Source organism: Oncorhynchus nerka, linkage group LG13 (genome assembly GCF_034236695.1).
Source record: "Oncorhynchus nerka isolate Pitt River linkage group LG13, Oner_Uvic_2.0, whole genome shotgun sequence".
Lineage (NCBI taxonomy): Eukaryota > Metazoa > Chordata > Actinopteri > Salmoniformes > Salmonidae > Oncorhynchus > Oncorhynchus nerka.
Genome location: NC_088408.1, coordinates 25,072,655 through 25,092,491, shown reverse-complemented (window position 1 = coordinate 25,092,491; position 19,837 = coordinate 25,072,655). Strand labels below are relative to the sequence as shown.

Sequence of the window (19,837 nt, the reverse complement as noted above, 5' to 3'; positions counted from 1 at the left end):
CTCTTCCAGGTCCATGTCAATCTGCTTCTTATGGAAGCGCGCATGCAGGCAGAACTGCTCTACGCTCTGAGAGCGATCACCCGCTACATGACATGAAATGCTTTTGGCGTTTATCATTGTTTTTTGCTGTCATTGTCTTTGCTCTCGTGGGACACTTCAGAAGAAATAGACCAAGGGGGGGGAAACAGAAAACTAAAAAGATGAAAAGTAACCCTGTCCGTCGTGACGAAGCTCGTCCTCGTGATGTGGAAAGAAAAATGAACAGAACAAATGAAAGAGAACAAAAAAAAAGCAAATGAAAGAAGAAGAAGAAAAAAAGAACTGCAAAAAGAAAAGTCATCTCAACCTACTTGTGGAAAGATAAGCTGTCCTCTTTACCTGCAGTGCCAAAACTCACCATGAGGGGGCAGCCTGGAGCAGACACTGCTGGGCCAGAGGAAAAGAAACAGATGACACAGGCCACCCTTCCAGTATTCTAATACACCTCAGTGGATGATGTCAATAGAATCTCCATATAGTGTGAAAACCCACAGCAAATCTCCAGAAAGCAAAGCAGTGCATCAGTCTGCACTTGATAATGTAGTCACTGTTTTTTGTTGAATATATTTTGCTTTAGTTTTTTTGTATTAAGAGAAGTTGTTATCATGTGGTTGTTGTTGCGGTAACTGGAGATGATGGAAGCATTATTTGGCCTGTGTGTTGGTGTGCCTGGTTATGTCATACACCACAGTATAGTGTGTAGAGGTGCGGCCTGATACTGCTGCTCATGTAAGCAAGGGGTCATATTGACCCCCCCCATCCTCCCTCCCACCCCTAAGAACCCTATCCATCATAAACCCACAGCATTACCCCCCTTCCCCAATACCCCCCACCCTGAAACTGTTTGTGTAAGCTAACCCAAGAAGTGTGTGAAAGCGGAGAGGTGTTGGAAAAACTAAAAAATAACACTGTCTGAGCCCTATTTAGTTCGACTGTACGTATGATGAACCCATTCTGTATGAGAGACTGATGTCAGTGACAAATATCATGTGTGGATGTGTGTGTAACTCCATGTGTTTTACAGAAAGTATAAATCATGTGTGGATGTGTGTGTAACTCCATGTGTTTTACAGAAAGTATAAATCATGTGTGGATGTGTGTGTAACTCCATGTGTTTTACAGAAAGTATAAAGAAAAAAAGTGTGAAATTTCAAGCAACAAAAAACCAGGAAGAAAGCGAGGTAATTTGAAGGGTGAAACTTCTTGCCTCTGCTGTAGCTCTTTCCGTGTGGTGACTGTTACATTGTTTTGTTTCTGGTAAAAAGCTTTGTCCTGTAAGAAAAAGAACATGAAAGCTAAAACAAAGTGGTCTTCCAGGGGATTGGCTTCCGGTTGTCATAACAATGACCTCACCTGTCTGTCTTCCGCTCACCCTCGACCTTTGACCCTGGCCTGGGCATCCTCACACTTTCAAAGCTTTGGGTATTGTGAATTGTACCAGTAAATAAATACCTCTTCTGTTTTCTTTTCTATCACATTAAGAAGTGCTCTTTGGCGAGCAGATTGACTCTTATCATTCTGGGTCGCTTGGCTTTCATTCGTAGGGAGCCCAGTTGGTCCTCATTGGACCGACTGGTCGATACGGTCCGACTGCAGTCGGTCATAGATGTGCTTGTTCCCTCTGTGGGAGCCTAACCAGTGCAACGCAGTTTTTTTAAACGAGGGGTAGACTCTCCACCCTTTTATTTTTGTTGACTAAAAACAGTAAAGTACTGCATTCTACTGAGGGTGGATTGATACAGTTGAATGATTGTTTCACGTTAAGAGGAGGAGGAGGATGATTATGGAATGGTACATTATTTGGGGGTGGTTGTGAGAGGAAGTGTAGAGGTTTTATCAAACTTCTGACTAATGTCAGATACTGAAACTTTTTATTTAAAAAAAATGGAATATGTTATTGAATCATTGTATTTTTTTGTTTTCTCCATAGAACTGTTGCTGCTGCATCAACATAATCATAACATTATTACATATAAATAATCTATACATTGAATCATTCATGAAACAAGCCCACCAAGTTGTAGTCAGCACACATGCATGTATGTATTATCTCTAACCTTAACAATAAACATCTGATCTCCATCAGTGACATTTTACAATATGTCATCAGTAATGATGTAGGAAACATTTGGCTATTACAGATGCATTTTGCACAGTTAATGCAATTGAGTCCCACACCCCAATAAATGTTTCGTACAACCGCATGTGTTGACTAACATGAAGAAAAGTCACCATCTCATTGGATTTAGGTTCAAAGTTAGGTGAAGAAATACTAAATTCTCTTGTTTTGATTACTTTTTTCCACTTCCATTCAACGTCAACCCATTTCATTTTTTGTTGTTGAAATCATGTCAAAATGTTGATTCAACTTGTTTTTGTCCAGTGGGGAGTCAGTCCTCCCATTTTATACTACACTGAACTCTGTGGTTCAATGTTTGTGTTGACGAGTCCAAGGTTGAATGTTACTCCCACACCTGTTGTGCTAGAACACTTGGACCTGTCTAATGTGCAGTGAGATGAGGGAAAATTCCTTCCAGGATCACCTTTGACCTCTATTCTGCTCACCTTCCTGTCCTGTTCCGTTCTCCCTGCGGAAACTCCCTGGCATCCTTGTGGGTGACTGGCTGTAGACTGAATTCTCTGGAGGTTCAGGTACTTTTCTATTAAGGGCAAACAGAGGGTGACTTGGTCCATATCTCTACTGATACTGAACTGCCTCATTTCCCTATGACAATCTGAACAGGATGAGACTATTATAAACAATAGATGCACTTAATACCTCCACAATTACCCAACTAACTAACTTTATCAACCCAGACGGACAGGTGTGTATCATGTAGAGAACCATGTGTGTCATTAACTATGGCTGATGAAATGCTATTGGGTTGTGGTCACTGTAAGGCGTTATTATTGCAGGATAGGTTTACTTTATTTTGACAGAAGTGCTGTTTTTGTACTTATTTGATGTAATGATAATGATGTGATTTAAAAACCGCTGTTCTTTACTAACTTTGCAGCAGTACTGCCTGGCCTGGTCCATATCTGTAACAATAAAGGCTTTGAGAAGGAGAACGTTTACCACACTTTGTTTTGTTGTGGTTTATTACTTACAGCAGTTCACAGATTAACAATGTTGTAACTTTTTATCACCACAGAAGCAATTTACAATTATTGCAATGTAAGAGTAGCTTATGATAATAATACATTACCAGTTACATTATGGTCCAACAAAAACAGTTTGTCATACAGATCAGAGGCTCAAAATATGTCATAGCTAGGGCCAAGAGGGTTTCCTGACTTGGAAAACACTCAACCCAAGTAACAGCCTATAACTAAGTCCCAGAGTTGTCCCTGGTCAGGACCTTACTAATGGAATTAGTGAGCGTGGTAGAACCAGAAGGTAAAGTGTGTTGAGTACAGACACACTGGAGGCAGGGCACAGCAAGAAGAAAGACTAGGACATCACACTTTAGGGAGGGAGACTGTGTAGATGGCAGACAGTTTGAGTCTGGATCCTGTCCCTCAGCCTCTGAGCCACAGGACGGAACTCTGACTCCCAGAATGCTCGGTGGAAGTCCCTCGTAATCACCAGAGGTCCACTCCAGCACTGCCTCCTCGTCTAAGGGAAAGGGGGATACCTAGTCAGTTGTATAACCGAATGCATTAAACTGAAACTTGTCTTCCGCATTTAACCCAATCCCTCTGAATCGGAGCTTCCTCAAAACGATACAACATAAAAAATAAAGTATGTTTACAGCAGTAGACCAAAGCATATAAAAGGTTATTCATAAAACTTTCAGTAAAATAACCTCTTGTAAATCATTTCCATACCTAGGTACAGTGTTTGGACCTCAAGCAGTGCCTCTCTCTCCTGGTTGTCCAGTGTGGCTGGGGAGTCTGTCCCCACCCCCCCTTCTCAGTGAGGTTCCACAGGGTCCGACACACACATCACGGGAGAGAGGGGTTTAAGTCACATATGATTCACACACTGCCTTACATTAGCTCTCCCTGAGTGCATCTGCTACTAAAGGTGGGCTGATAAAACTCCGGACAGTTCTGCCCCCCCCCCCCCCCAGCATTAGAGCAGCTTCAACAGCATGAGACAGAGCGAGAAGGAAGGAAAATATAGCTTGTTTGGTCGTATTATATCAAAGATATTGCGGTCATACTGTCAACCGGTGCCTGCGTCATAGTGTGTGTTTCGTTTCTGGGTCTGACTGGAAAGGCCCTTTGGTGTGGTGGAGAAGTTCTCCTCTCCCTCTCTCTGTCTCTAATGTAAAGCAGCATGCATGGCCTGTCATAAACTGTGATCAAAACAGGATATTGAGCTGCCTGATTTGGGTCCACAGCCAGTGCTAAGGAGAAATAAAAAACGTCTGTTTCAGTTTCAAGTTTTATTTGTCACATTCACCAGTAGAGTGAGATGCTTAACCTGCTAGCTCTACCCAACAGAGCAGTTGTATATTAGTACAACTAATAACTAAAAACTAAGAAATAATAGAAGAACCTATATACAGGGTCAGTGCCAGTACCACATTGACAATGTGCAGGGATACTGGAGTAATGAGGTAGATATGTACATCTAGGCATGGATTAGGAGAAAGTGACTGGTAGCAGGATTCATAATAATAAACAGTATGGCAGCAGCGTAAGTGATGGGTGGGTGTGTGCAAAAGTGTCAGCGTAGGTGTGATACACTGAGTGTACAAAAACATTTTACACCCATGAGATAGACTGACCAGGTGAATCCAGGTGAAAGCTATGACCCCTTATTGAAATCAACTTCAATCACTTTGGATGAAGGGGAGGAGACAGATTAAAGAAGGATTTTTAAGCCTTGAGACCATTAAAACATGGATTGTGTGTGTGCCATTCAGAAGGTGAATCTACCCGAGCCAGCATCCCTGTGGAACACTTGGCACCTTGTAGAGTCCATGCCCCGATGAACTGAGGCTGTTCTGAGGGCAAAAAGGGGTGCAACTCGGGCCTCCCGGGTGGCGCAGGGGTCTAATGCACTGCATCGCAGTGCTAGCTGTGCCACCAGCTGGCCGCGATCGGGAGGTCCGTGGAGCGACACACAATTGGCCTAGTGTCGTCCGGCTTAGGGAGGGTTTGACCGGTAGGGATATCCCTGTCTCATCGCGCTCTAGCGACTCCTGTGGCGGGCCGGTGTTTCCTCCGACACATTGGTGTCGTTGGGCTGGCTTCCGGGTTGGATGTGTGCTGTGTTAAGAAGCAGTACGGCTTGGTTGGGTTGTGTTACGGAGGACGCATGACTATCGACCTTCGTCTCTCCGAGCCCGTACGGGAGTTGTAGCGATGAGACAAGACAGTAACTACTAACAATTGGATACCACGAAAAGGGGGTTAAAAAATATTTTAAAAATAAAAAGAGGTGCAACTCAATATTAGGAAGGTGTTCTTAATGTTTTGTACACTCAGTGTACATGTAAACAGGGCTGAAATGTGACTGGTAGCAGGAATATCTAAATACTGTTAATATACGAATAGTAATATATAGCAATGTAAACATGAGTAATAGTGACCAGCAGCAGGATAATTAGATAGATACTAATGGTGTCAATAATCGATGAACAGCAGCCTCACACACACACACACACACAGTGTGTGGGAGGGAGGCGGAAGGGAAGAGCACACAGCTAAGGCTGAGAAACTGAGAATTTCACACCCGCCTGAACATGGCCTGTACCAGTCAGTCCTGAAACCATCATTCCAACCACGTAGAAGTTTCACAAGTAACCAACCCGGCTCTAAAGAGCACAGAACATCCTGTTCTCTCTTTGGCTCTTTCAGACTGCAAAAGGACCTAAACCGAAAAAGGATGTGCAACAAAAAAAACACAAAGAAAGAAAGAAAGAAATTGAAGAAGAAATATGTGTTAGATGTTTGGCACCTGTCTCCAGCAGACAGGAAACTGGTACCAAACAAGGAGTGACTGTATAGAGTTGTACAGTGAAGGGTTTGTACAGTGTGATACTTGTATTGACGGGACATACAGGGACATGTCAATACATTTATCAGATATAACTGTGGGCTGTTTGGGTTCACCTTTTTTCAGATGTTCGGGGAACATTATTGGGACGTTATTAGACGATTTTGGGAACATTATAGGAATGTTATGAGAACATTATGGGACCATAATTTCACTCTTACATTACCCTAAAAACGCTGAAACTCCCTCAGTGTGTCCAGCAGGTCGTGTACTAGGTGTTTGTTAGCTGCCAGGGTAGGTCCCACTGCAGGGTGGATGAACAGCACCCTAACCAGCTTCACCAGCATGTTCTCCTTCTCCCGCCCCCACACGGGAGAAGAAAAGAGTGTACGGGCGTCCCTGGCTGGAGGTAGGGGGGGGGGGGGGGGGGTCTCCCTTCGTAGGTGTTGTAGAGCCCCAGCAGCACGGACACACCCATCAGCTGTGAAGAGGTGCTCTCTGGTCTCACTGCTCTGAGACGTTAGGTTACCCAGAGGGAAGAGCAGACGCACCCCCAGGTCCTGTGTGGAGGAGAGACAGAGGATTAGGTTGAATGTGTGTGTGTGTGTTATCCACATAAACAAATACCTTGGTGATTATAGAGAGTAATACAGTAATACATTTCTCCTATCAGATATGACCTGGCATTCATCACATTTACCGTTTCTCCCCCACCACAACAAGGATTGAAACCTGTATACCACGTTGGTTTCTCAAATCGCACTCTGCCCATCCCCTAAAGTGTGTGTCACAAACACAGAAACACACACAGTTACCCAGGGCCTGGCTGGGCTGACTGGCCAGTGTGGCTGATATGAACATACTGTACTGACAAATTTATGGGGACAAGCTGTCCTGTCAAAGAGCTATCCAGGACACAATGTGATCAACCGTGCGTCTATGTATAATAACAGGGGGATATCTGTGTGTCTCCTGTGTGTGTGTGTGTGTTTATTTCCTGGCTGATTAAGTCCTCTCTGATTACCAGAACCTCCCTCCCCACCCTGTCTCCCTAAGGGCAGGATGACTTCCTCACTTTCTCCTGTGACGATGATTAAAGTCAAAACGCACGCGCACACTGCTGTAACTATACTGGGACTTGGAGTACATAAACAACTTCCTGAAGATAAATAGGCTTAGTCAATGTGCAGTATAAACACTGGGAGTAAATGGGCTCATCTGCTACACACACACACACACACACACACACACACACACACACACACAGCTCACCTGTTCCCGCTGGCGTTTACTCATCAGTTCTATAAATAGTGTGTAGCAGCCAGGGGTCTGGGCCAGAGTAGGAGGACAACAAATAACACTGACCAGATAGGCTCTCACTGGACTGCTATTGTCACAAAAAAATGATTATCTTTACTGGCATTACTTGTGGAAATAGGGAGTGCTACATGCTTTTAGAATCATATACTGTCAGATAGTGAACTGTTGATTCTTGTAAAGTTGTATGAGAAAAAAAATCATTTTTGTACACACTTAAAAGTAATGCACAAGGTCACGAAGTGTTGTAAATGGTCTGAGGTCTATACTGTCCCACTTTCAATTAAACAGTTAAACGTAAGGTTTTCAGCCGGAGGTGAGATGTTTTAGGTGTACAGTGTGTATGTGTGGTACAGGTACAGGTACCTGAACACCCTGGCGATGTTGATATCTTGTTCTCCGTGGTGATGGTGCAGCGCCTGGCACAGTTTGGTCAGGGCACAGTGGGAGATGAAGAGGGGGCGGGATTCTGGGTGGTCAGCCAGATGAAAGGGGATTCATCAGAGAAAATGATTTACCCCAGTCCTCAGCAGTCCAATCCCTGTACATTTTGCAGAATATCAGTCTGTCCCCGATGTTTTTCCTGGAGAGAAGTGGCTTCTTTGGTGCCCTTCTTGACACCAGGCCATCCTCCAAAAGTCTTCACCTCACTGTGCGTGCAGATGCACTCACATCTGCCTGCTGCCATTCCTGAGCAAGCTCTGTACTGGTGGTGATCCTGCAGCTGAATCAACTTTAGGAGACGGTCATGGCGCTTGCTGAACTTTCTTGAGCGCCCTGAAGCCTTCTTCACAACAATTGAACCGCTCTCCTTGAAGTTCTTGATGATCCGATAAATGGTTGATTTAGGTGCAATCTTACTGGCAGCAATATCCTTGCCTGTGAAGCCCTTTTTGTGCAAAGCAATGATGACGGCACGTGTTTCCTTGCAGGTAACCATGGTTGACAGAGAAAGAACAATGATTCCAAGCACCACCCTCCTTTTGAAGCTTCCAGTCTGTTATTTGGAACTCAATCAGCATGACAGAGGGATCTCCAGCCTTGTCCTCGTCAACACTCACACCTGTGTTAACGAGAGAATCACTGACATGAATGTCTGTTCACATATATAGGTTGACCCAAACAGCACAAACATCTTCTGAGAATGACTCCTTTGGAAAGTTTTGCATATAACCTCGTCAGTGATATTGTTTTGAATAGTTCTCCAATCACTGCATCAGACTGAAGATCGATAAACTCAAGTTGCAGGTCAGTGGGAGCATTATCCACATTTAAGGTGAAAGGAGAGGAAACCAACAGCATGTAATTTTCCAACAAATTGAAATCCTCAAAACAATGAGAAAACTCACCCTTCAAAGCGCGCAGCAGCGATACTTCTCCCGCTTTTCATCTGATAGGGAACAGACTAGTAGTGTCGGAAGGTGGGTAAGATTGTTGGCTTCTACTTGGCAGGTCAGGAGGAGTAATTTTCCCTTGAAGGCTTTGACAAGGCTGTACGTCTGATGTGCAAAAAGGCCCTTCCCTTCCCTACTAATTTTGAAAATTACTCTCTCCAGAAATAAGTCTCTCACTGTTGCCGCCTGCTACCGACCCCCCTCAGCTCCCAGCTGTGCCCTGGACACCATTTGTGAATTGATCGCCCCCCATCTAGCTTCAGAGTTTGTTCTGTTAGGTGACCTAAACTGGGATATGCTTAACACCCCGGCAGTCCTACAATCTAAGCTAGATGCACTCAATCTCACACAAATCATCAAGGAACCCACCAGGTACAACCCTAACTCTGTAAACAAGGGCACCCTCATAGACCCTCGTAAACCCTCGTAAACGAGGGCACCCTCCTGACCAACTGGCCCTCCAAACACACCTCCGCTGTCTTCAACCAGGATCTCAGCAATCACTGCCTCATTGCCTGTATCCGCTACGGAGCCGCAGTCAAACGACCACCCCTCATCACTGTCAAACGCTCCCTAAAACACTTCTGTGAGCAGGCCTTTCTAATCGACCTGGCCCGGGTATCCTGGAAGGACATTGACCTCATCCCGTCAGTTGAGGATGCCTGGTCATTCTTTAAAAGTAACTTCCTCACCATTTTAGATAAGCATGCTCCGTTCAAAAAATGCAGAACTAAGAACAGATACAGCCCTTGGTTCACTCCAGTCCTAACTGCCATCGACCAGCACAAAAACATCCTGTGGCAGACTGCAATAGCATCGAATAGTCCCTGCGATATGCAACTGTTCAGGGAAGTCAGGAACCAATACACGCAGTCAGTCAGGAAAGCTAAGGCCAGCTTCTTCAGGCAGAAGTTTGCATCCTGTAGCTCCAACTCCAAAAAGTTCTGGGACACTGTGAAGTCCATGGAGAACAAGAGCACCTCCTCCCAGCTGCCCACTGCACTGAGGCTAGGTAACACGGTCACCACCGATAAATCCATGATTATCGAAAACTTCAACAAGCATTTCTCAACGGCTGGCCATGCCTTCCGCCTGGCTACTCCAACCTCGGCCAACAGCTCCCCCCCCCCGCAGCTACTCGCCCAAGCCTCTCCAGGTTCTCCTTTACCCAAATCCAGATAGCAGATGTTCTGAAAGAGCTGCAAAACCTGGACCCGTACAAATCAGCTGGGCTTGACAATCTGGACCCTCTATTTCTGAAACTATCCGCCGCCATTGTCGCAACCCCTATTACCAGCCTGTTCAACCTCTTTCATATCGTCTGAGATCCCCAAGGATTGGAAAGCTGCCGCAGTCATCCCCCTCTTCAAAGGGGGAGACACCCTGGACCCAAACTGTTACAGACCTATATCCATCCTGCCCTGCCTATCTAAGGTCTTCGAATGCCAAGTCAACAAACAGGTCACTGACCATCTCGAATACCACCGTACCTTCTCCGCTGTGCAATCTGGTTTCCGAGCCGGTCACGGGTGCACCTCAGCCACGCTCAAGGTACTAAACGATATCATAACCGCCATCGATAAAATACAGTACTGTGCAGCCGTCTTCATCGACCTTGCCAAGGCTTTCGACTCTGTCAATCACCATATTCTTATCGGCAGACTCAGTAGCTGTCAGGACCCGGTTCCGAACCCGGGTCTCCGGAGTGAGAAACAGTCACTTAACCAACTGAGCCACGAATAGTTGGCAGAACCCAGAAGATGAGGCAGACACAGCAGTACTTGAGACGATGTATTTAATGAAGTAAAAAATGAAGTTCAGGAAAACATGTAACTCCACAACCTCAAAAGGAATTCCACAAGAACAAAGGTAATCCTCCAAGACAAAAAGGTAAATCCACAAGGTGGAAGGTATAGCACAAAAAGCCTAAAAAAAATACTCAAAAACAAACAAACAAGAACAAAAAACAGAATTCCACAAGAGAGTCCACCGGGATCAACAAGAGTTCACAGAGTACTAGGGCTGGGTGCTAACATACAAACACAGAGCAAAGGACTGAGGAAAACAAAGGGTTTAAATACAATCAGGGGAAACGAGGCACAGGTGCAAATAATAATGGGGATCAAGGGAAAACAAAAGGTCAAAAGGCACAATGGGGGCATCTAGTGACCAAAAACCGGAACAACCCTGGCCAAATCCTGACAGTAGCCTCGGTTTTTCGGATGACTGCCTTACCTGGTTCACCAATTACTTTGCAGACAGAGTTCAGTGAGTCAAATCGGAGGGCATGCTGTCCGGTCCTCTGGCAGTCTCTATGGGGGTGCCACAGGGTTCAATTCTCGGGCCGACTCTTTTCTCTGTATATATCAATGATGTTGCTCTTGCTGCGGGTGATTCCCTGCTCCACCTCTACGCAGACGACACCATTCTATATACTTCCGGCCCGTCCTTGGACACTGTGCTATCTAACCTCCAAACGAGCTTCAATGCCATACAACACTCCTTCCGTGGCCTCCAACTGCTCTTAAACGCTAGTAAAACCAAATACATGCTTTTCAACCGATCACTGCCTGCACCCGCATGCCCGACTAGCATCACCACCCTGGATGGTTCCGACCTTGAATATGTGGACATCTATAAGTACCTAGGTGTCTGGCTAGACTGTAAACTCTCCTTCCAGACTCATATCAAACATCTCCAATCGAAAATCAAATCAAGAGTCGGCTTTCTATTCCGCAACAAAGCCTCCTTCACTCACGCCGCCAAACTTACCCTAGTAAAACTGACTATCCTACCGATCCTCGACTTTGGCGATGTCATCTACAAAATTGCTTCCAACACTCTACTCAGCAAACTGGATGCAGTTTATCACAGTGCCATCCGTTTTGTCACTAAAGCACCTTATACCACCCACCACTGCGACTTGTATGCTCTAGTCGGCTGGCCCTCGCTACATATTCGTCGCCAGACCCACTGGCTCCAGGTCATCTACAAGTCCATGCTAGGTAAAGCTCCGCCTTATCTCAGTTCACTGGTCACGATGGCAACACCCATCCGTAGCACGCGCTCCAGCAGGTGTATCTCACTGATCATCCCTAAAACCAACACCTCATTTGGCCGCCTTTCGTTCCAGTACTCTGCTGCCTGTGACTGGAACGAATTGCAAAAATCGCTGAAGTTGGAGACTTTTATCTCCCTCAACAACTTCAAACATCTGCTATCTGAGCAGCTAACCGATCGCTGCAGCTGTTTTCACCTACCTCATCCCCATACTGTTTTTATTTATTTACTTTTCTGCTCTTTTGCACACCAATATCTCTACCTGTACATGACCATCTGATCATTTATCACTCCAGTGTTAATCTGCAAAATTGTAATTATTCGCCTACCTCCTCATGCCTTTTGCACACAATGTATATAGACTCCCCTTTTTTTCTACTGTGTTATTGACTTGTTAATTGTTTACTCCATGTGTAACTCTGTGTTGTCTGTTCACACTGCTATGCTTTATCTTGGCCAGGTCGCAGTTGCAAATGAGAACGTGTTCTCAACTAGCCTACCTGGTTAAATAAAGGTAAAATAAAAAAATAAAAAAATGAGTTCATTCATGAGGGCCATGATGTCCAAGGTGAAGGCAAAATCAGCCAACCATTCTTTATCTTGCGGTTGAGGGAAATCCACATATTATCCTTTCATTTGCAAAAACTCAGCAATCTCTGACTTCAGGTCCCACATCCCTTTAAGCACCTTTCCCACGTTTGTGGTAGGGGAGATCTGCCTGACCCAACTATGTCTCTTCCAACAGCAAGACAAACTGCCTGTGGTTTAAAGGTTTTGCTCTTATGAAGTTTACCACTTTAGTGACTGTATCCAAAACATCTCATTTTCAGAACACATTTACAGAGCACCTCCTGATGAATAATGCAATACAGAGATATCATTTTCTCATCTGGGTTCAGCTCAGCTACTTGATCTTGTATCCTTTATAAAGGCCCACCTTTTTTCCTGTCAAGTTTGGGCACCCGTCAGTGGTCACACTGGATCACTTTTCAAAACGTTGCCACACACTTATTAACCTCCTCCAATAAATATTTTGCTGTGGTTGTGCTCTTCATTGACTGCGCTGAAGCAAACTCCTCTGTAATTTCAAAGTCTGGGGTTATGCCTCGTGACAGGCTGACCACACCGCTCCCGTCGCATGTCTAGCGTTGCAAAATAAATGTAGAAATCTATGTTATTCAAATATTGCACCCACTCTGCTCGCGCTCGCCAATGAGTGTCTGCGATGCCAAGGGCTAACATATGAATCAGTTCTATTTCAGACGCAGATCGCGCTGTAAATCCTGCCTCTCCCATCTCCTCATTGGTTTATAGAAGCAGGTACCCACGTGCCGTCTCCTCATTGGTTATACCCACGTGGGTATAACTGAAAGACCAACGAGGTCAGTGAAGAAAAAGCCTGGAAGGAGGAGAGATGACTAGAAACGATTTGGTTGACCGTTTTATGTGTGGATTAATTGTCAGAGTAGAGGACCTTGTGCATTTCAGGTTAAATAACAACTCAATGTTTATATCCCAGGACAAATTAGCTAGCAACAGAAAGCTAGCTAAATAGGACAAATTAGCTAGCAAGTGCAAGCTAACTAGCTAAATTGCCATAAATGTTTAATGCTTTTCGACCTGTCCCCAAATCAATATAATTGGTTCAGAGTTTGTTTTGATATTTTAACCTGCGTGTCATGATCGCGTTTGTTGTGGGGGGACAAAATACATTTATGCACGATGGCGCACACGCGCAGCCGGTTTGGGTTCGGTGTAAGAATATCAACAACTGTGCCGTGTCACATGCATCACTGCTCTCATCCAGGGCCAATGAGAAATAGGTGAAATCCTTTACCTTGTCTTTCAACTGTTCCATTTTCAAACAGGTCTTTCTTGTCGGGGCAAAGTATTGCTGCAGCGTCAATTAAACATTCTTTAATGAATTCGCCTTCAACGAATGGCTTGCTATGTTTAGCAATTTTGTGGGACAGTACATAGCTAGCTCTCGCAATTCCATTGGTTGCTGAATGCAGTTTTGTGAAAAGTCCTTGCTGCTTTTGCAACTGTGAAAGCAACTCATTCCATGCACTTGCCCTCTGCTCAGAAGACATATTCCTATATTTCTCTGCATGGGAAGTGTGGGGACAACAGCGATGCTCTCTTTGCGCACTAAGCACACAACTTTCCCTGATACCTCAATAAAGAAATATGTCGATGTCCACTCTTGCTGGAACACCCTACATTCATTGTCTATTTTTCTTTTCCTTGAAATCTTTGAAAAACGTATATTTGCGCAATTTCTAGCTAGCTTTCTCAAAAATTTACTATAGCAAATTCTTTATGTGATCTGAGCATGATTCTGCAGGCCGTACTGAATCAGGTCGTGGGCCACATACGGCACCGGGCCAGCCTTTGCCCAGGCCTGCTCTAGGCAGACAGGTTGCCCCCCAAAATGTACCAATGTTCTGCCTTTACACACCTGTACGAATATAACGTGAGTTTGGCATAGAGAAACTTGTTGCCCACATCCCCGGACACAAAATAGGAACTAGAAAGATGGAGATCACAGAGGTTACTTTTAATGAGTACATTTCTCAAGTGGCTCGTTTGCATTGACTACCTTCTTTAAAACAAATGTAAAGGTTTTGCCTGCAACGCTTTGTTTTGAATCACAACGTTCTGGCATGTTTGGGAAATCTACTGTTGTGTATTAGGGCAGGGAAGAGATGGGAGAAAGAGAATCACTATGATGACATTGACTGTATTCACAGCCAGGGTGAGTTTGGCGAGCTGCAGGTTGAGTCCTGCAACACTGGCCCAGCATGCCTTGCTCGGCCAAGGCGCCATGGAGATGGTCACAGGTGTTACACAGCCTCTCCACGGTGTCCTCTGATTCACCTGAGTGTCACATGATTGAGAAAAATATATATATTTGTAAACTTTTAAAAACTTATTTGCAAATATACCACTGCCTTGTATAATTGATGCATACGCAAACAGAGTTATGCACTCATATCTTACAGTATGTTAGGATTTGGCCCTCAGTGAATATGCATGATTAACCTCATGTACTTTACATGAAAGAGGGTGGTGTGCTTTTCCTTGTGTTTTCTAGGAAAAATACATGTGTTTTTTTGTCTGTTGAAAAAAAGTCTGTCAACTGCCTCTTTCAGAACCAAAAGGTTTGCCCACACGCTGGACTCAACATACTGCAATTTCTCAGCCAATCTGACAAGTGTTTTATGCATGATCCAGGAGGTACTTGGTACAATAAATATTTTATATTTATCCTTAAAATGAATTTCCATTACATTTCAAAAGTGTTAAAATATTTATAGCCGTAGATTCCATTTGGCGGTAGTCAGACTGCAAAGTCAAACTAGGAGAAATCTGTACACAACACTATTTTTAAAATCTTTTTTGATGGTTAAAATGGCTCTGTGTTTATTTGTTTTATTTGTGTGCGTGTGTTTTTCTACCAAAATCTATTTCCAACCTTACATATTAGCATGATAATGAAATCAGTTGAATAGCATATGAGAAACTTTGTTTTCACAATATTTCCCCAGTTCCCCAAAATTAATACAATTCTTTGTCCATTTATGAAAGAGGTGCTTTTTGTACAGGACCTAGATGGATTAGGGAACGAATTGCAATTCAACACCGTCCAGTCATCAGTGTCCTAATATTGAGAATAACATCTGTTTGCACTTTCTTTTGGAGTCCGTTTCATAGCAAATAACAACTAACTCCGTTCCTAACTCTGTTCCTAATGCTGTTCCTAACTCCGTTCCTAACTCGGTTCCTAATGCTGTTCCTAACTCCGTTCCTAACTCCGTTCCTAACTCCGTTCCTAATGCTGTTCCTAACTCCGTTCCTAATGCTGTTCCTAACTCTGTTCCTAATGCTGTTCCTAACTCCGTTCCTAATGCTGTTCCTAACTCCTTTCCTAACTCTGTTCCTAATCCTGTTCCTAACTCCGTTCCTAACTCTGTTCCTAATGCTGTTCCTAACTCCGTTCCTAATGCTGTTCCCAAATCCGTTCCTAATGCTGTTCCTAACTCCGTTCCTAATGCTGTTCCTAACTCCGTTTCTAACTCCGTTCCTAACTCCGTTCCTAATGCTGTTCCTAACTCCGTTCCTAATGCTGTTCCTAACTCCGTTCCTAATGCTGTTCCTAACTCCGTTCCTAACTTTGTTCCTAACTCCGGTCCTAACTCTGTTCCTAATGCTGTTCCTAACTCCGTTCCTAACTCTGTTCCTAACTCCGTTCCTAATGCTGTTCCATTACCCTGTTCCTAACTCCGTTCCTAACTCCGTTCCTAACTCTGTTCCTAACGCTGTTCCTCACTCTTTTCCCAATGCTGTTCCTAACTCCGTTCCTAACTCTGTTCCTAATGCTGTTCCTAACTCCGTTCCTAACTCGGTTCCTAATGCTGTTCCTAACTCCGTTCCTAACTCCGTTCCTAACGCTGTTCCTAACTCCGTTCCTAATGCTGTTCCTAACTCCTTTCCTAACTCTGTTCCTAATGCTGTTCCTAACTCCGTTCCTAATGCTGTTCCTAACTCCGTTCCTAATGCTGTTCCTAACTCCGTTCCTAATGCTGTTCCTAACTCCGTTCCTAATGCTGTTCCTAACTCCGTTCCTAATGCTGTTCCTAACTCCGTTCCTAATGCTGTTCCTAACTCCGTTCCTAACTCCGTTCCTAATGCTGTTCCTAAATCCGTTCCTAACTCTGTTCCTAACTCCGTTCCTAATGCTGTTCCTAACTCCGTTCCTAATGCTGTTCCTAACTCCGTTCCTAACTCCTGTTCCTAACTCTGTTCCTAACTCCGTTCCTAATGCTGTTCCTAACTCCGTTCCTAATGCTGTTCCTAACTCCGTTCCTAACTCTGTTCCTAACTCCGGTCCTAACTCTGTTCCTAATGCTGTTCCTAACTCCGTTCCTAACTCCGTTCCTAATGCTGTTCCTAACTCCGTTCCTAACTCTGTTCCTAACTCCTTTCCTAACTCCTTTCCTAACTCCGTTCCTAACTCTGTTCCTAATGCTGTTCCTAACTCCGTTCCTAATGCTGTTCCTAACTCCGTTCCTAATGCTGTTCCTAACTCCGTTCCTAATGCTGTTCCTAACTCCGTTCCTAACTCTGTTCCTAATGCTGTTCCTAACTGCTGTTCCTAACTCCGTTCCTAATGCTGTTCCTAACTCCGTTCCTAACTCTGTTCCTAACTCCTTTCCTAACTCCTTTCCTAACTCCGTTCCTAATGCTGTTCCTAACTCCGTTCCTAATGCTGTTCCTAACTCCGTTCCTAACTCTGTTCCTAACTCCGGTCCTAACTCTGTTCCTAATGCTGTTCCTAACTCCGTTCCTAACTCCGTTCCTAATGCTGTTCCTAACTCCTGTTCCTAACTCTGTTCCTAACTCCTTTCCTAACTCCGTTCCTAACTCTGTTCCTAATGCTGTTCCTAACTCCGTTCCTAATGCTGTTCCTAACTCCGTTCCTAATGCTGTTCCTAACTCCTTTCCTAACTCTGTTCCTAACTCTGTTCCTAATGCTGTTCCTAACTCCGTTCCTAACTCCGTTCTGTTCCTAACTCCGTTCCTAATGCTGTTCCATAACTCCTGTTCCTAACTGTTCCTAACTCCGTTCCTAACTCCGTTCCTAATGCTGTTCCTAACTCCGTTCCTAATGCTGTTCCTAACTCCGTTCCTAATGCTGTTCCTAACTCCTTTCCTAACTCTGTTCCTAATGCTGTTCCTAATGCTGTTCCTAACTCCGTTCCTAATGCTGTTCCTAACTCCGTTCCTAATGCTGTTCCTAACTCCGTTCCTAATGCTGTTCCAACCCTGTTCCTAACTGCTGTTCCTAACTCTGTTCCTAACTCCGTTCCTAACTCTGTTCCTAACTCCGTTCTAATGTTTCCTAACTCCGTTCCTAATGCTGTTCCTAACTCCGTTCCTAATGCTGTTCCTAACTCCTTTCCTAACTCTGTTCCTAATGCTGTTCCTAACTCTGTTCCTAATGCTTTCCTAACTCTGTTCCTAATGCTGTTCCTAACTCCGTTCCTAATGCTTTCCTAACTCCGTTCCTAATGCTGTTCCTAACTCCGTTCCTAATGCTGTTCCTAACTCCGTTCTAACTCCGTTCTAACTCTGTTCCTAACTCTGCTGTTCCTAACTCCGTTCCTAATGCTGTTCCTAACTCCGTTCCTAATGCTGTTCCTAACTCCGTTCCTAACTCTTGTTTCCTAACTCCGTTCCTAACTCCGTTCCTAACTCTGTTCCTAACTCCGTTCCTAATGCTGTTCCATTACCCTGATCCTAACTCCTGTTCCTAATGCTGTTCCATTACCCTGATCCTAACTCCGTTCCTAACTCTGTTCCTAACGCTGTTCCTCACTCCGTTCCTAATGCTGTTCCTAACTCCTTTCCTAATGCTGTTCCTAACTCCGTTCCTAATGCTGTTCCTAACTCCGTTCCTAATGCTGTTCCTAACTCCGTTCCTAATGCTGTTCCTAACTCCGTTCCTAATGCTGTTCCTAACTCCGTTCCTAATGCTGTTCCTAACTCCGTTCCTAATGCTGTTCCTAACTCCGTTCCTAATGCTGTTCCTAACTCCGTTCCTAATGCTGTTCCTAACTCCTTTCCTAACTCTGTTCCTAATGCTGTTCCTAATGGTGTTCCTAACTCCGTTCCTAATGCTGTTCCTAACTCCGTTCCTAACTCCTGTTCCTAACTCTGTTCCTAACTCCTGTTCCTAACTCCTGTTCCAACTCCTGCTGTTCCTAACTCCGTTCCTAATGCTGTTCCTAACTCCGTTCCTAATGCTGTTCCTAACTCCGTTCCTAATGCTGTTCCTAACTCCGTTCCTAATGCTGTTCCTAACTCCGTTCCTAACTCTGTTCCTAACTCCTTTCCTAATGCTGTTCCTAACTCCGTTCCTAATGCTGTTCCTAACTCCGTTCCTAATGCTGTTCCTAACTCCGTTCCTAATGCTGTTCCTAACTCCGTTCCTAACTCTGTTCCTAACTCCGTTCCTAATGCTGTTCCTAACTCCGTTCCTAATGCTGTTCCTAACTCCGTTCCTAATGCTGTTCCTAACTCCGTTCCTAATGCTGTTCCTAACTCCGTTCCTAATGCTGTTCCTAACTCCGTTCCTAACTCTGTTCCTAACTGTTCCTAACTCCGTTCCTAATGCTGTTCCTAACTCCTGTTCCTAACTGCTGTTCCTAACTCTGTTCCTAATGTTCTAACTTCCTAACTCCGTTCCTAATGCTGTTCCTAACTCCGTTCCTAACTCTGTTCCTAACTGCTGTTCCTAACTCCGTTCCTAATGCTGTTCCTAACTCCGTTCCTAATGCTGTTCCTGTTCCTAACTCCTGTTCCTAATGCTGTTCCTAACTCCTGTTCCTAACTCTGTTCCTCTGTTCCTAATGCTGTTCCTAACTCCGTTCCTAATGCTGTTCCTAACTCTGTTCCTAACTCCTGTTCCTAACTGTTCCTAATGCTGTTCCTAACTCCGTTCCTAACTGCTGTTCCTAACTCCGTTCCTAATGCTGTTCCTAACTCCTGTTCCTAACTGCTGTTCCTAACTCCGTTCCTAACTCCGTTCCTAACTCTGTTCCTAATGCTGTTCCTAACTCCGTTCCTAATGCTGTTCCTAACTCCGTTCTAATGCTGTTCCTAACTCCGTTCCTAATGCTGTTCCTAACTCCGTTCCTAATGCTGTTCCTAACTCTGTTCCTAACTCTGTTCCTAACTCCTGTTCCTAATGCTGTTCCTAACTCCGTTCCTAATGCTGTTCCTAACTCTGTTCCTAATTGTTCCTAACTCCGTTCCTAATGCTGTTCCTAACTCCGTTCCTAATGTTCCTAACTGTTCCTAACTCCGTTCCTAACTGCTGTTCCTAACTCCGTTCCTAATGCTGTTCCTAACTCCGTTCCTAATGCTGTTCCTAACTCCGTTCCTAATGCTGTTCCTAACTCCGTTCCTAACTGCTGTTCCTAACTCCGTTCCTAACTCTGTTCCTAACTCCTTCCTAATGCTGTTCCTAACTCCGTTCCTAATGCTGTTCCTAACTCCGTTCCTAATG

At 44.5% G+C, this 19,837-nt stretch overlaps 1 protein-coding gene and 1 pseudogene across 3 annotated transcripts in view; one reads left to right on the top strand and one right to left on the bottom strand.

Moving 5' to 3' along the window:
* Positions 1-3,122, top strand: part of LOC115139289 (sestrin-1) — a 72,162-nt gene extending 69,040 nt beyond the window's left edge. For all 3 annotated transcript variants that reach the window (XM_029676489.2, XM_029676490.2, XM_029676491.2), the window contains one exon: positions 10-3,122. In XM_029676489.2, coding sequence (XP_029532349.1) covers positions 10-96 — 87 coding nt within the window. In that variant the 3' untranslated portion in view covers positions 97-3,122. The remainder of the gene's footprint in view (positions 1-9) is intronic.
* LOC115139291 (armadillo repeat-containing protein 2-like) overlaps positions 3,110-19,837 on the bottom strand; it is a 36,346-nt pseudogene continuing 19,618 nt past the window's right edge.